Source organism: Caenorhabditis remanei, chromosome II, assembly GCF_010183535.1.
Source record: "Caenorhabditis remanei strain PX506 chromosome II, whole genome shotgun sequence".
NCBI classification, from domain to species: Eukaryota; Metazoa; Nematoda; class Chromadorea; order Rhabditida; family Rhabditidae; genus Caenorhabditis; species Caenorhabditis remanei.
In genome coordinates this window covers 1808489-1825365 of record NC_071329.1, presented here as the reverse complement: position 1 = coordinate 1825365, position 16877 = coordinate 1808489, and the positions used below count along the sequence as shown (strand labels likewise).

Sequence of the window (16877 nt, the reverse complement as noted above, 5' to 3'; positions counted from 1 at the left end):
AAAATAAATCTCTATGGTAAAAAAAAAACTCACTAGTGTACAATTGACATGGTTACGGATGAAAGACCACTTTTTTGGAGGGGGGAACAGGGATTTTTCTAGAAAATTGGGATGGAAAATACTTTTTTTTTTGGAAAAATGAAGAATACGGTATAATAATCACAATACTATATGGGGGAAAACTCGTCACAACAGCAAAAAAAAAAAAGATTATTACAGTCCGACAGTGCCAGACTGAGTGAAATATGACTTCGGATTGGACATCCGGCGGAGACGATCCATCAGGGGCATCCCCCCACTCCGAGTTGTCGAAGGAGAAGCGTTTCCGTGCCAACCCGCCGCTGCCTGCAAAGGAAATTTGGAAACTTTCAAATTTTCATAAGGATGAAAACGCGCTCTATCGAACTGGCCAGGTTTGGGAGCCGTAGGTTGCTTGGGGAGGGAGATATGATCGATTGAAGTTAAGGGAGGTTAGCCGCGACGCGGCACGCGAGGTCAAAAATTTCAATTTTTGAAATTTGACCATAATTCGGATACTTTGAAACGCTAGGATATCAATCCGCATAATTGTCATCACTGACCGCGACGCAACCCGCGACGCGTAGATCAAAACATTTTTTTGAATTTTTATCAAAATTTGAGATTTCTCGAACTAACCGCAACGCAACACGCGGCGCACGGTCAAAAATCAGAGTTGGAATGATTTGGAGTTAGATCAGACCGCGACGCAACACGCGACGCACAGGATCAAAAATTTGATCTACCAGACCAATTTCTCGCGACCTAGAACCCGGAAGATCAAAAAGTTCAAAATTTTGATCTACCATCGATTTTGTGATCCCAATCAATTTCGAAAGACCTTACGCAACACGCGACGCACAGTCAAAAATTGATCTTCCAAGCAACCTAAGACCCGGTAGATCAAAACTTGTTTTCCCACGGACCGCGACGCGACACGCGACGCCTCCCACCCTACTAACCTGTATGATACGTAGCCGTTGTCGATAGTTATTCGCTCGTGTGTGATCGTTGATGATCGGTTGGACGTACGATGACGGAAACCATCCGCCCATCCCGTCGCCAGCTCGTTCTCCGTACAGCCATCCTGGAATGAGGGTTACTGTAGGTAGGAGTAGAAGTACTGTAGCTCAAAAAGTCAGAATTGTTCAAATTTCCCAGGATTACGGTAAGTAGGTCAGGTCAATCGAAAGTTAAGTCCCCGTAGATCAAAATTTTTCAAATTTTCCAAGGGTTAAAGGCCCAGTAGATCACAAAAAAGTAATGCAAACCATCTGGCATCTTCCTTAGAATGTTCAACGAGTCGCCAACATTGAGAAGTAGTTCATCGGCCTGAGATGGCTGGTAGGCATGCATGACGACCGCCTGTGGACAATCCCACTCGGCGTAGATTCGCTCTTCCGGGTTAGTAGACTGAAATCGTTGGATTAGAGAAGAGGAAATGGAGAAGAAGGGGTCCCAAGGTCCAAAAAGTTAATGGTAGGTAGTGAGGGGGACTAGAAAAAGCTAGGCCATGCACAGCTGAAAAGCCGCGACGCGACCGCACCGCTTTACTCCAAAACACCATCGGTAGAAGAGGCGCAGACGACTAGAGCGTCTAGTTGTCTGTACTCTCTTATTGTAACTGGCGACCGCGACGCAACACGCAACGCAGTGTAAACTTTTCTAAAACGACAAATTTTGAAATATATCATTTTAGAAGTGCGCTCTGTTGTAAGGTTAGTCAGATCAAAGAGCCGCGACGCAACACGTGAGAAAATGTTTAAAACTGTGTAACTTTGTCAGTTTTGAGTCAAAATCAACGAAATCTATACCAATGGATTTAGCGTGTCGAGAGCTTTTAGAAAAGTATAAACACGACTAGGTTTGGAGCAAATTGGGTCCCGCCACGAAAACTACAGTAACCCGTTTTAAAGGCACAGACCTGAATTTTGAGTTTTTCCAACTATAGTCATGATTATACTTTTCTGAAAGCTCTCGTCACGCTGAATCCAATATTGTAGGTCTAAACTGTCAAAAACCAAATCGGACTGTTTTAGAGGCTTGAAAATGTTTAAAACGGAGTAATTTTGTTATTTTTATATTAAAATCAATGAAATCTATACGTTTGGATTCAGCGTGACAAGAGCTTTCAGATAAGTACCCACAAGCCATGGTATAGGGTATGTTGGGTCTCGACGCGAAAACTACAGTAACCCAAAATTTGTTAGCTTTCGTGGTGGGACCTAATCTTATCCAAACCGGGGCGTGTCTATACTTTTCTGAAAGCTTTTGTCACGCTGAATCCAATGGTTCAGGTTTTATTGATTTTGACTCAAAATGTATGAAGTTACACAGTTTCACAAATTTTAAAGGCTCCTTTTGTAATGTGTGGATTTGAGTAGTACAGTATCTCAGCTTGAAAGGCTCATACACAATCTCGGCGACAAAATTTTCTTGTTATTAAGCATCTACGCTCTATTGAACACCCAAAACTTACTGTAGGAGGTCTGACTGCACTCAACCACCGCTCCCGATCCGTCTCACTATCCGCAGATAGCAACAACTCTGTCTGCTTCTCCCTGGCATTCCTCATAAGGGTACACAAGAACAAATGGGGCCGTCCGACCAGGTTACTAACAGCTCCAATGGGAATTTTCGGGTTATCCGGCTCAATCGGTTGCATATCAACGAATCTTCTCGACGCGTAGTCCTTACACACAAATGTTCCGTTTAACTTCTTTTTCGTAATCATGATCATATCGGAGAACAGGAAGACATGAAGGGTCCGTGCTTTCTGCCGACTTTGCAGGATGTTTGAGGATCTCCGTTCCACTAGCTGGGTCAGAACTCCTTTTTTGACCAGGTACCTGCTATTGGACACCAGGGGGATCCTCTTGAGATCCGCGTCTTTGTAGATTAATCGGCGATCTATATCTAGCAACTGCTCCGTTCTCTCCATCCTTCTGGCGCCCTCGTTGCAATCCCGTACCACCCGATTCGAAGATGTTAGAGCGTCGGTGGCAGTTTTATATCTCTCATCACTAGTTGGGATTCTATCCAGGATAGCGTACAGTAGGAGGGGGTACCGGGTGATTCGTTGCATTGGAAGCATCAAAAAACTTCTCATGTCTAGTCCCTGGCATTGCTTATTCTCTTCTAGTCTCTGCACTGCTGACAGGAAACCGGCGTTGTCGGATTTCAGGCGACGCAATGTGCGGTCTTGGTAGACTTGATTGGAGCAGTATTTGATGTAGACCTCGAAGTATTTCTCGAAATGTTCCGAGAGTATGTCGCAGATGTCGTCGAGGATCAGATTCTCCTCGAGACGGGTTTCCAGGTCGCAGAGGAGTCTGGAAATGGAAATTTTGGGTTACGATACCCTGGATCTGTGGCTACAGTATGCTACAGTAACCCATTTTTCTCAATGTGTTGTTTAGTCTTGATTACTGTAGCTAAGTGGATTACTGTGCATCATGGTAAAGTTTTAGAAAAAAAGGTTTGAATCGGGTTACGGTAGTCCTTAAATTTTTGATTTTTATCTTGGATCCTGGATCGGGTTACTGTAGCTGATCCTACTTTTTCAATTTTGCAGTTTTTACTGATTTTCTTCAGCCAAATAAGCCAATTTCAGCATAATCTATCTGTGTGTCTGTAAATCCGGATGTCAAAAGCTTAATAAAAAACCTCGAAGGTTTTGAAATTGAGATTCTACAATTCCAAAGTTCGGTCTGTCTGTCTATCTGTGTGTCCGGATGTCTGGATGTCCAGTTCAATTTAAAAAAAAACGATAAATTTAAGGGTTTCTGTAAGTGTGTCTTTGGGACCGGGTGTCTGTCTGTCTCTCCAGATGTCCGGATGTTTGAAAACTCAAAAAATTTCAGAAAAGACCAATTCTTGTAAAACCCTGAATTTTGATGTTTTGGTCTGTCTGTTTGTCTGTGTGTCCTGGTGTCCGGTTGTCTGTCTGTGTCTCAGATTAACCGGATATCCGAAAAAACTGAGAACGCGTAAGAAATCCGTTTTGCGGGAAAAAACTTTGGAAAACAGAACATTTAAATTTGAAAAACTCTTGTCTGTCTGTCTGTCCGGATTTCCAAATGTCCCGATACTCAGATTCTTACGGTTTTTGAAAATCGGTTTGTCAGTCAGTCCAGCTAAGTTTTTAAAAAGTCTGTCTCTCTGTCTATCTGTCTATCCGGATGTCCCCTCCACTCACCTCTCGGAACAATCCCTCACAGCGAATATATTACTGAACAGATGCTTCCTATCAGAATCCGACAACACTGACAACGTTGACTTCGACCCCAGCATCTGCGGGCTCGCCATAAAATGAGTGATCAGAACATTCAGTGATCTCAAATAACTCGCTTCCGACGTGATCACCTCGAAGTAGGCCTCCTGTCTCAGTTTACACGCGTCGTCGAGCTTCTCGAGTAGTCCGGCGGCACGGACTTCCGGTAGCTCACACCAGAGACTTCGTTGGGAGCCGAAGTTCGATGTTCCGACGAGACGGTCACGTCTCATGGATGTGTTGGATGTGAGGGCGGAGGCGGAGGTCGTAGAGCAGTCGGCGCCACGGCCAGAGTCAGAGGAGATGGACGACTCGCGGCGGGTCTGGAAAAAAGTTCACTTGATATACATTTCCAGATTCCAAGTGTCTCTTTTTCTGTCTGATTTTCAGTTTTCAGGTCCCAATCATCTTAAAATCTTGAAAAGTGTCAAAATCCAGAATTTTAAACGCCTAAAACTAGAGTTTGACGTTTCCACTGAATTCCGCAAGACACTTTACACAGGTACCGCGAATTTCAGCGCGATATTTCAACGTGTCGTAAGATCTGATGCATTGTACGCAAACACGTTTAAAGGACATGTGCACAATGCATCAGATCTTACGACACTTTAAGCTATAGAAGCCTCGCGTCCGTTTACGGCGCTTCCTAAATTTTCAGCTTAATCGCTCAAGGTGTCGTATGATCTGGTGTATTGTACGCAAACACTTTCAGACCAATTGCGTACAATGCATCAGATCTTACGACGCTTTGATGAAATGGGATGTCTGACGTTTCCACTAGATTCTCCATGCGTGTTTACATAGTTTCTGAAATTTTCAGCATGCTGGCTCAAAGTGTCGTAAGATCTGGTGTATTGTATGTATACGCAAACACTTTTCAGACTAATTGCCACTAATGCATCAGATTTTACGAGACTTAAAGTAAACTAGTTGAAATTATCAAAATATATGTAAAATGCGCTTGGGAATCTCATGGTAAGCTCGGAATTTCCAATTTCTACCGTTTTTTCCATACTTGCAAACCGGGCCACCGCGTAATTCGCTTCAAACTCAATATTATGAACTGAAAAATATACCAAAATGTCTCGACGAGTTCTATATTCGTGACCTACTAAGGGCCGGATGGCGGATTGTAATTGTGCCGCGGGCCGGCAAAAATGCCAAAAAACGCGAAAATGGCCAAAAAAGCCAATTTAGCCCGGCCCGCGGCACATTAACAATCCGCTATCCGGCCCGTAGTAGGTCACGAATATAGAACTCGTTGTGATCTACATTTTGATATACTTTTCAGCTCACAGAACTCAGTTTGAAGCGAGTTACGAGCCGGCCCGTTTTGGCCCGGTTTGCACGTATGGTTTTTTCTCACTTACCGCTGGTTTCAACGCGACGACTTCTGGAATAATAGGCATCTCCACTGGCTCCTCCTTAATCTCCTCCATCACAACTTTCTCTTCATTTTCATTTGCAACCACTACAGCCTCCATCATATAATGTTGATACAACGGCTGCTCGTTGGGAACCATTCGACACGTGTACTGTCTCTTGTATTCCTCTTCTGCGGGTGATGGCTCATCGGGGACAGATGTGGAGGTGGCGGACCATGAGTCATCTAATGGCAGGTGACCGACCGCGGGACGAGCCACGTACTTTTCAGTGTCCGGCATGATTGTCGAGGAGATGGGACGTTGGGGAATCAATGGGGGGTCGGAGAGAAGGATGTCGGCGGATTCGTAGTCAGAGGATGAGAGTTCTGGAAGATTTTTTTATGGTTTTGTAAGATAAGGGTTGTTTTGTAACTGGTACGTTTTGAAACTGGAAGCTTTTGTAGCTGAGCCACTTAAGATCTGCTCTTTTATCTTTTTTTCTGGGTAGTTGCAAAACGTCATAGTTTTAAAACGGTATGAACGATAACTTGAGGCAGAGTGTCTTTAGTTTTTATAATTTGTTAAGTTAAGGTTCCGAGCGGTCCCAGAATGAAAAAATTCAATATTTTCCGAAAATTTCAGTGAAAATTTGCAACTTTCGAAACTTTGCTACAGTAAACCCTGTTACCCCAGTTTACTGATTTTTAGACATGTTATAGAACAAGTCTAGATCTTTATTTTTGTAGTTGAACACTTTTTTGTAAGGACGGTTCCTAGGGAGATACGGTAGGTTAATCTCTCCAAAAATGTGAAAATTGACACAAGTGCGTCACTACATGAGTTTTAGTTCAATAATTTTTGTTTTTTGATATATTATAGACCAGGTTTAGAGCTTCATTTTTGTAGTTGACTACTTTTTTGTACGGGCGGTCCCTATGGAGATACGGTAAAGCGAAGTTGGCACACTCTCACGGCTCATGGAGCTGAAGTGCCGAGCTTCTACCTACCGTATCTCTCTAGGCACCGCACGTACAAAAAAGTGGTCAACTACAAAAATGAACATCTAGTTGTGGTTTATATAAAAAAGGTGAAATTGAGAGGCTGGTACTAAAAAGGAGGCTGTGACAAAGGTTTAACTTTTTTTCAAAAATTGATAGTTTAAAAGTTGTTTGATACTGCAACAGATTGATAAAAACGCCAATAACCTAGAGTCAACGGAGACTATTCTGTAATGAAAAAAACGATTTTTGGACACCTACCCGGAAACTTCATCTTCCTACTCAAAACCTTCACAATCGGGCTCACCACAAAAAATACGAATAAAAATAAAGACTGAGTAATAAAAATAGCCCCAGCTGTTGAGGAGCACATGGAATTGGTGCCAGACACCTAATAGGGCGGCTCGTACTAAGGACAAGTACCCCCACACAAAATGTATAAAGGTTCAAAACTATACTAAAGAATTTTTCGAAAAAATAGTTTAGTCGGCGGGAAAATGACCACTCGTTTCTCTCTCTCTCTCATCATTTTGATTTATGATAGTAATTAGTTGAAGAGCTGGGGTGCCGCTGGCGCGATTACACAATTAGAAAGTAATTAGCTATAGAGATCGGAAATCAATAGACATAGGTTAATTTCGAAACTAATGACGATATCGAACGTTTTTTTTTTTCCACCTGATGACAACAATCATATTAGAGAGATAGAGAGGGATCAGGTAAATGGAGGGGAACCGGTTTTTAGAAAATTAGGAGAAGAAAATGATACTGATAATAAAAATACTTATAGGTCAGAAAACATAGAAATCAACTGATTTTTGTGTTTATTGGACGGGTATCTGTCCGAATTTTGAGGTGTCTAGATTTTCTTTAAAATAAGTTCCAGAAAAACGTTCCAGAAAATCTGTCTGTGTTTCCTATTGTCCGAATGTCTATCTGTCTGTCTGTCCGTCTGTCCAAATATCCGTCAACTGCTTGTTCAAAATCTGGCTGTCTGTATGTATGTCTGTCTGTTTGTCCGGATGTCCACATAGTAAAATATTTAAACATATTCTGGTTACGTTACCGTCAATTTCCTCAAAACTGAGGAAACTCACGATTTTGGGAAATTGTTGGTTTCTGCTATGGTTTCGAGCGATATGTGAAAATTACATAGTCTCCGGATGTCTGTCTGTATGTCTGTACGTTTGTCCGGATGTCCAGACAATTAATTTTATAGTCCTTCATTTAAAACTAATTAGAGAATTAAAAGTTTCGAGTTTTTTTAAGTCAGATTTTGATTTACAGTTCTCATAACTGAAAACAAGGTTTTGTTCAAAAAATTCAATTTATGCTGTTCGTTTTTGTAGTTGACTACTTTTTTGTACAGGCGGTCCCTAGAGAGATACGGTAGAGCGAAGTTGGCACACGCTAGGTGCGAAATTAAAAGTTCCCGAGCTTCCACATACCGTATCTCCCTAGGGACCACCCGTACAAAAAAGTAGTCAACTACAAAAATGAAGATCTAAACCTGTTCTATAACATATTTAAAAATCAGTAAGCTGGGGTAACATGGGATACTGTAGTAAAGTTCCAAAAGTTGTCATTTTCACTGAAAACTTTGAAAAATAAAGAATTTTTTAACCTACCGTATCTCCCTAGGGGCCGATCCTCTTACAAAAAAGTTGTCAACTATAAAAATGAAGATTTAGAGGTGTTCTACATGGTAAATAAAAAAAGTACAATATTTGGCCACATTCGAGACCATGGGAAGCCCGTAAAGTCGGCTAGTTTCCACTTAGGTAGTCAGCACCGTCACAGTACCCCTACAGTATCCCAAATCCTCAAAATCCAATTTTCTGGGTCATTTTTCATTGAAAACCCCTAAAACTTACGAGATCTCGACGCGTATTCGGGAAAAGCTTTGTTGAGTTGTTCCTCTAGTTGTCGGTACATTGAAGAGCGACGGTCATCTGGAAAATTTCAATTATAATGACAAAAAATGGAGAAATTTCAAAAAGTCTGATAATATGTAATAATAAAAGTGTGAAAATAAAAAGAAAAAGTACAAGCCTTGTCCCCCTTCCCCTGCGCCGTAATGTATACAGAGAGTTGTGGAGAACAAGAAGAAGAAAAGGACGAGCAATTCGTCATCCGAAGAGGAAGAAGAAGAAGAAGCGAATTGTTTTTTGAAGAAGAAGAAAAATATGGAAAAGGTGAGAGAGAAGAATTGATATTAAAAAAGTTGTGTTCCGCCGCACTGACTTTTTTTTGTGTACTACTACTACAGTAGGCTTAGGACGGGGGGATCGGTGTGACAATGGCCTTAGAAAGAAACCCAAGAAGGGTTTAGCATAGTTTTATTCTTTATAGTTTTTATTGTGATGTTGTATGGAGAATTGGAAAAAAATTTGGAAAAAAAAAATTTGCGAAAAAATGTTTTCTTCATAAAACTAACAAAAGGTTATGACACTCTTATAAAAAGTAAAACATGATAACAAAGAATAGGTGTTGCTAACAATAGAAAAAAGTGCAAAATAGAAAGTAAACCCTTTTTTTTTGTTTTTTGAAAAAAAAATAATTTTTTTGGGAACATGACTACGAGGCACCATCTTACTATCAAATGGGGACCCAGAGTTTCCAGGTTTTTATATGCTACAGTATGCTATAGTACACCAATAAACCAAAAGCCTAAAATCCGCTACGAAACTGTGTTGCTATAGTACCATAGCCTAAAATACAGTTCCCAAAAAAGCCAATTTTTGAAAAAAATTGAATTTTTGTCAACTTTCACACCAAACCATTGACTTAGGTTTTAAGCACATCATGAAAAATTTTAATACCATTGTATAGCCCAAATCTAGATCTCTATTTTTGTAGTTGACCACTTTTTTGTACGGGCGGTCCCTGGGGAGATACGGTAGGCTTAAAGGAGGTTTTGATTGTTTCAAATTTTCAGAGAAAATGCTAATTTTTGAAACATTGCTACAGTATCCCCTGGTACTCCAGTTTGCTGGTTTTTGGGTATGTTGTAGAACAGATTCTAATCTCTATTTTGTAGTTGACCACTTTTTTGTGCGGGCGGTCTCTATAGAGTTATGGCTCTTGGAATCTTATGCGGCTGCGTAGCGGTCATAGCTTAACTTTGAGTGTTTGTAACTTTGCTGATTCTAGACTAAATGGTATAAAACTTTGACAGAATATTAATAAAAACAAAGGAAATTTTAAAAAACTAAAAAATATCCAAAATTTCGATGAAAAATAGGCTAACACGTGTCTGGGGGCCTAGAGAGCAGAGCAGTAGTACTATGAAAAAAAAGAAAACTAATAACCCGATATTCACAAAATTCAGAACAGTGGCTTAAAAGTTATTATGAAATACCTAAATTTTTAAGTTTTAAACTCATTTCCTGTTAAAAATTTCACAATTTCACGCCAACTTACAGCCAAGATATCAAAATTCAAAGTTAGAAGTGCTACCAAAATATTACGCACCTTCTAAGATCCGTATCTCCCCAGGGACCGCCGGTACAAAAAAGTGGTCAACTACAAAAATGGAGATCTAGATTTGATCTACACAATGAATATAAACTTTAAAACATTTGGGCAAAGTGAGACACCATGGCAGGGTTTAGAAAATTGCCAACGGGATCAAGGAACATTACTTACCATGATAAACATCATCATCATCACTGCTCCAATCATCTCCATAAATATGGTCGTCATCCTGGAACGGTTTATCAACGCAAGACGATTTGGACATCTGGAAATGAAAAATTTAAAGTTTTTTGTTGGGAAACTCAGGAAAAAGGAACCTACCGTAGCACTAAAATCCGTGTCGAGCAAGTCGACACTAACGTGGCACTTAGATCGTCGTTTCGCTTGTTTGTCGCCGACTTTTTGTCGTAATTGGCCAACCTTCAATTAGCGGAAGTTAATTAGGGATAATTGGGTAATGGGTTGGGTGTTCCTTTTTTGCAGGGACCAGAAGCTTATGGGGAGTTTTTTGATTTTCTAATTCCGACTTACATACATTTCGGAAAGGCTTAGATTTTAAGAACATTTCAAAATTGTTATATTGTTGTATAGCAATAATCAAGATCTTCATTTTTGTAGTTGACAACTTTTTTTACGGGCGGCACCTAGGAAGATACGGAGGCGTGACGGTGCGTTGCGGTCGAAACGCGAGCGAGGTGTTGTAGAAGCCCTATCTCTATAGGGACCGCTCGTACAAAAAAGTTACCAATTACAAAAATGAAGCTCTAGATGTGTTCTATAGCATACCCAAAAATCAGAAAGCTGGGATAACAGGGGATACTGTAGCAAAGTTTCAAAAGTTGTAATTTTCACTGATATTTTTGAAAAATGACGAATTTCTTCCTACAGTAACTCCCTAGGGACCGCCCGTACAAAAAAGTGGTCAACTACAAAAATAGAGATTTAGACTTGGTCTATAACGTGCATATGTTTTCGAAATTCCAAAAACCTACCTTTTTCGACAAATTCAACTGCAACTCGCTCTTAAACCTGAACAACTTCTCCAACTCCATCGAGCTCATCCTCTTCGAGCTCTTCGGCGCCCGTTGCATTGTGGCAGACTGGAATCTCTCTTTTACTACCGTAGTAGGAACCTCAAACTCCTCCTCGGCCTCATCGAAAATTTCTTCGTCCTGGGAGACTCTAGGATACTGTAGCTGTGACCTTCGGGGTACTGTAGCAAACGGATCTGAGCGTGTGAAGTCTGTCGACTCGTAAGAGTATTCCGAATTGGACTTGATATGAGTAGGGATACATTCTTGGGAGGTGACCAGCATAATTTCTTCGTAGCAGTCGTCGTCGTCGGTTACTGTAGCTACTGTAGCTGTTGCGGACGACGGAACATCTGGCACCGGGATGTTGGGGATTCTAGGCAGGGCTCCAGAATTAGAATTCAGCGTGGAGCTCCTGAAGTTAACCGGTGGAGCAGTCGGCGGTGGTGGCGGCCGCGGTCTCGGTAGCGTACTCGACCTTGGCGCTGGTGTCGGCTTCAAATAAGAAGGTATCCGTTTGATACGTTCCCTGGACGGTGGCGCACTGGGTATTGGTGGCGGAGGGGATACCGCTGAGGAGGAGGACGGTTCCTGACTCGGAATGGTTAGGGAGACCCGACAACGCTCCTCGTAGACTGGGATGGTGTCCTTCTTTGTGGATTCAACAATCATGCTTGTTGTTTGGAGACTGAAAATAGAAATATTGGGAGTTTTCAATGTGGAAAAGGTGGAAAAGGACAAAATGTCTCATGGTGTTGACTTTTGGAGGGTGTGACTCATAAAAACTTTCTAAGAATAGATAGAACGATGGTTTTTGGTGTTTTGACAATTGAAAACGCCTCGAATTTTGCAATTTTCTGAAACCAGACCACTCAAAACATGTTCTGCACAAATTTCAGAGCATGTGAGAGGTTTTGAGTCGAGATACCGCAGCCGCATCGCGTAGATCAAAACTTTGAGCCGTCATAACTCAGCGGGTTTCGGTTCTAGAGGTCTGATTCTTGGACACGACCTAGAATAGACCCTTTTTTGTAAATCTGACCAAGTTTGGGACCAATACGACTCCTGGGAGCCGAAATGCAACGATTCAAAATTTTGAGCCTTCATAATTCAGCAGGTTTTGGTTTTAGAGCTTAGCTAGGTTTTTAGAGCTTTTTTAGAGACAGCGTAGTATGGTCCAGTTTTCGTAATCTGACAAAATTTGGGACCACGACGACTCCTGGGAGCCAAGACACAACAGTTCCAAGGTTAAGATCTGACCGCGACGTCGACCGCATCGCGTAGATCAAAACTTTGAGCTGTCTTAACTCTGTGGGAATTGATTCTAGAGGTCTGATTTTGAGTCACGACCTAGAATGGACCCATTTCTGTAATCTGACGAAATTTGGTGCCCCTACGACTTTTGGGAGCCGAGTTACACCAGTTCCAAGATTATGACCTTATCGCTCACGACGCAACCACATTGCGTAAGTCAAAACTTTGAGCCGTCATAACTCAGCGGGTTTTGGTTCTAGAGGTCTGATTTTTTGATACAACCTAGAACAGACGCTTTTTTTTTAATCTGACAATATTTGGTTCCTCTCCGACTCCTGGAAGCCGAGATACAACAATTCCAAGATTGAGACCTGACCGCGACGTCGACCGCATCGCGTAGGTCACAACTTTGAACCATCATAACTCAGCGGTATTTGGAACTAAAGGTTTGATTTTTTGATACAAACTAGAATGGATCTTTTTTTTTGTACTCTGACAAAATTTTATTCCTCTCCAACTCTTAGAACCCGACTTACAAGACGCTAAACTTTTGCACCCATTTTTAATGCATTAGAGCGCATTTCCAACATTTTTCTTTACTACTTTGAAGTATGTACTTACCGTAACCTAGGAGCAGGCCTTGGCGATGATTCCGCACTCTCTGTATACTTGTTATCACTGGGCGGAGCCTCCTGTGAAGAAACAGAAGTCGTTGCTCCTCCTCCAGAGGGCGAGAAGTCGTCCGTCGATTTGCTCTTCCGAAAGTCAGAAGATGTGACGACGAGCACTGCTGCTGCCAACTCGCTATTGCTCCGCGTTCGTCGTTTCAACGAACTTTTTCGTCGCGGAATAGCGCTGCCACGAATTACTCGGCAGGATGGGGAGGAGGAGGAGGAGGTACACGGCCTGAAAAACAACAATCAATTATCAAATAATTATCGAATAATTAGAAGACACTTACTGTTGAATGTTTTCAACCACTCGGAACTTGCCAATCCGTTTTGCGGTCACCGGTTTGTGCTCGATTCGGGCTCCAGTCTCGAATCTGGAGAATAGGAAATTTTGGGGGATTACGGTAGGTAGAAAAAGTCTAAAAGGGGAAAATTGAAACATTCTAGGTACCTGAAAGCTTTGCTAAACTTAGGGAACAGGTATTTTTCATGAAAATTAAAAAATGTTAGATTTTAAGATTTCGTCACTGTACCATATGTAATCCTAATGTGCCAAATTTTGATATATGTATTGTCGCAACAAAAAAGTTCCGACATTTTTTCCCCCTCGGTGTTTGCAGACTCAAGCCAAAATTATCAAATTTTGGCTTGAGTCTGCAAACACCGAGGGGGAAAAAATGTCGGAACTTTTTTGTTGCGACAATAATAGAGCAAGCTCCATTTTTGTAGTGGACCACTTTTTGTATGGGCGGTCACTATCAAAATTTTCAGAAAATTCATTGACAGAACAAAATTTTTTTTGAATTCCCCATGTTTTAATCAGTGTTTTAACAAAACTGTACTAGAATCGGATTAAAACAAGCGGCGCCACTTCCAAGAGCCATATATCACTAGGGACCGCCCGTACAAAAAAGTGGTTAACTACAAAAATGAAGCCCTTGGTTTAATATACATAGTAAATTTAAATTGTGTTAATTGATTATTAAGGAACCCTGTGGCCAGGCTTCAAAAAAATATCCAAAAACGTTTTTTTTAGAAAATGGTAAAAACTCAATAGTTAAAGTTGTATGGTCCGCTACGCATCTGCGACGCATTTTGAAACAATTTAAGAACATGTACGTTATAGTACTGGCCTAGATCTTCATTTTTGTAGTTGACCACTTTTTTGTACGGGCGGTCCCTAGAGAGATATGGCTCCAACAAGACCATTCGATAGCAACGCGCGGTCAATGCTTCTACTTGAAACCACCGTATCTCTCAAGGGACTGCCCGTACAAAAAAGTGGTCAACTACAAAAATGGAGATCTAGACTTGTTCTACAACATATATTAAAGTTTGGCATTATACGATACAGTGACGGGATCTTAAAGTCTGTTATTTTTATAATTTAGGTGAAAAAATCATAGCTAGATATCCTTCCGTTCTAAGCGCGTTCTACCAATGACAAAGGTCAAAAAAATTTTCCAAATTGAAAAAAATCTACCCCATCTCCTCCTACTATACAAAATTGTTTAGTTTCAGTTTCTTCCTCTTTCCCACTTCGATAAAAAGGGAGGGGTGGTCATTTACATATATACATACTGATAAGAAAGCAGAATTCTCTCCCAAAAATAAACAAAATTCTTTTCTTTCTGGAAGAAGAAGCTGAAGGGGAGAAGAATGTCGGCGACAACGCCCTTTCCACGTCTTCTCTCTCTCTTCCTCTTGTCCGGTTTCAATATATTGGAATCATATTGTGTCAATCAATCGGAGGGTAATGGTGGATGCCATTGTTGTTTTGTTCGTTTAGAAGACAGACGGTGTTTGTTTGATTGAGAGTATGAAGAGGAGGAAGAAAAGAACAACTAGTAGGTATAGGTGATTTGAACGGTCAGGTATTATTGGAAAGTTATGATTGACATTAATTGTGGAAATTAGAATGATAGAAGTGCGCTCTATTGATGACTCATTAAAATAAATAAAGAACCTGTGAAAAAAGTGCCAAAGTAAACATTTTTCTTTTTTTCAGGGCACCACGTTGTCAAATCAGATCCCAGCATTTTTTGGTTTCATATGCTGCAGTACACAACTGAATCTCATAAGATCCCCAGGGAGATACGGTAGGTTTTTTAGAAAACGTTTTCGGTGAAAATTGAAACTGCACTACATGATCCCACGTTACCCCAGCTTACTGATTTTTGGGTATATTGTAAAACAGGTTTAAATCTCCATTTTTGTAGTTGACAACGTTTTTGTACATGCGGTCCCTAGAGAGATATGGCTTCTATAAGAGTCGTTGAAAATGTGCTTCTATTTCTAGCCGCCGTATCTCCCTAAGGACCGCCCGTACAAAAAAGTGGTCAACTGCAAAAATGGAGATCTTGATTCCAGCTATACAGTGGCATTAAAACATTTTAAATGTACTTAAAACTTATGCAGATGGCTGGGGTAAAAGTGTACAAAATTTCGAAAAAAAACCTTTTTTCTGAAACTGGTTTTATTGGGGAACTATATTTCAGGTTATGATACCGTTCACAACACATTTTAGAAGTTTCGTGTTTATCAAACATCAAAAAATCTTAAAACTAGAAATTTTAAAGTGACCGCGCTCTCCATGTACCTAATGAATCTGGTATAAAAAAAACCAAATGAAATTTCTGGTGGTCAACAGATTTGACCGACGGGTTACGGCTAAACTACAGTTGAATTTTATATGGCTAAAAAGTTCAAATTATGATGATCTTGAATCTGTTTTCAGTTTTTGACTATCTTCAAAATGAACCGAGATGCATCATGTTGAAGTTAGCGTTCTTTCAGCAAGGGTACTGAAATGAGTGGATTATGAAGATTTTGGAAATCTGGAAATAGATACAGAGTCCTCATAATATCAGCTTTTCAGTCATACAAATTCCAATTTAAAATTTTTGTGATTAGAGCGCTTTTAAAGCGTCTAAGAATCTCCCTAAATGAGCTGCAAGTTTCTATCTCAAATTTCGTCAATTTAATTGTTTTTTCTTTCAAAACAAAACGAACCTCTTGGCAAGCTCCTTAACATTGGGCAATCGCATTTTCGTCGTCGTCGTCGTCGTTGTAGTCTGTGGCATCTGGGCGTCTGTTGATGGTACATTGGACATGTATATGGCTTAGGCCTACCCAGATAGAACTGCAATTTGTAAATATTTTTTGATTTACGGCTAAAAATAGGTGGAAGAGAAGAGAAGGAAATATATTTCAAATACGATATTCATGCATGCAACACAACTCTTGGTGTCTCTCGATGGGTTAATCGCTTGATTCAACAAAAAATGTGTGAAGAGGATTGTGGTGGCGACGACGGGCGGTACGGAAAGAGAGGAATAATATTGATGATGATTTTGGGGAGGACTGTTTATTTATTATCCCCCCGATAGATTTTTCTTATTGGGGAATGGAAGGAAAAAAGAAAAAACATCTTTCGAGAGGTTTTGAGTCGAGAAAAGTGGGAGGGAGACATCCGGACATTCGGACAGACAGAGGGAGACAAAAATCTGGATATTAAACTTTTTGAATATCCGGTTGTCTAGACACATAGACATACAGACAAACAGACACACAGAAAGATTAGAAAAAGGAAAAACGGAGAGTTAAGCTAGAGGAAATATTGGAAAGGTCGGTAGTTTGGATGTTTGAAAATCCGGACATCTAGACCGACAGACAGACAGAAATCTAGAACAAAATTTTCTGAAACTCTCTTTTTCTGGAACTTTGAAAGCGATTTTATTGAAAAACTAGACATCGGGACAGACAGACGGACAGACAGACATCTGGACATC

General features: G+C 40.7%; 1 protein-coding gene across 1 annotated transcript; it reads right to left on the bottom strand.

The window, feature by feature from the left end:
* Positions 1 to 213: 213 nt before the first annotated feature.
* GCK72_003964 (uncharacterized protein) lies at positions 214 to 16199 on the bottom strand (the record flags this gene model as incomplete). Its single annotated transcript, XM_053724368.1, has 13 exons — positions 214 to 345; positions 981 to 1105; positions 1290 to 1431; positions 2498 to 3350; positions 4217 to 4614; positions 5662 to 6041; positions 8528 to 8605; positions 10302 to 10395; positions 10452 to 10550; positions 11123 to 11849; positions 13037 to 13321; positions 13377 to 13460; positions 16099 to 16199. The coding sequence occupies 13 exons, from the start codon at positions 16197 to 16199 to the stop codon at positions 214 to 216; spliced, it is 3498 nt and encodes a 1165-aa protein (XP_053588562.1).
* Positions 16200 to 16877: the final 678 nt, after the last annotated feature.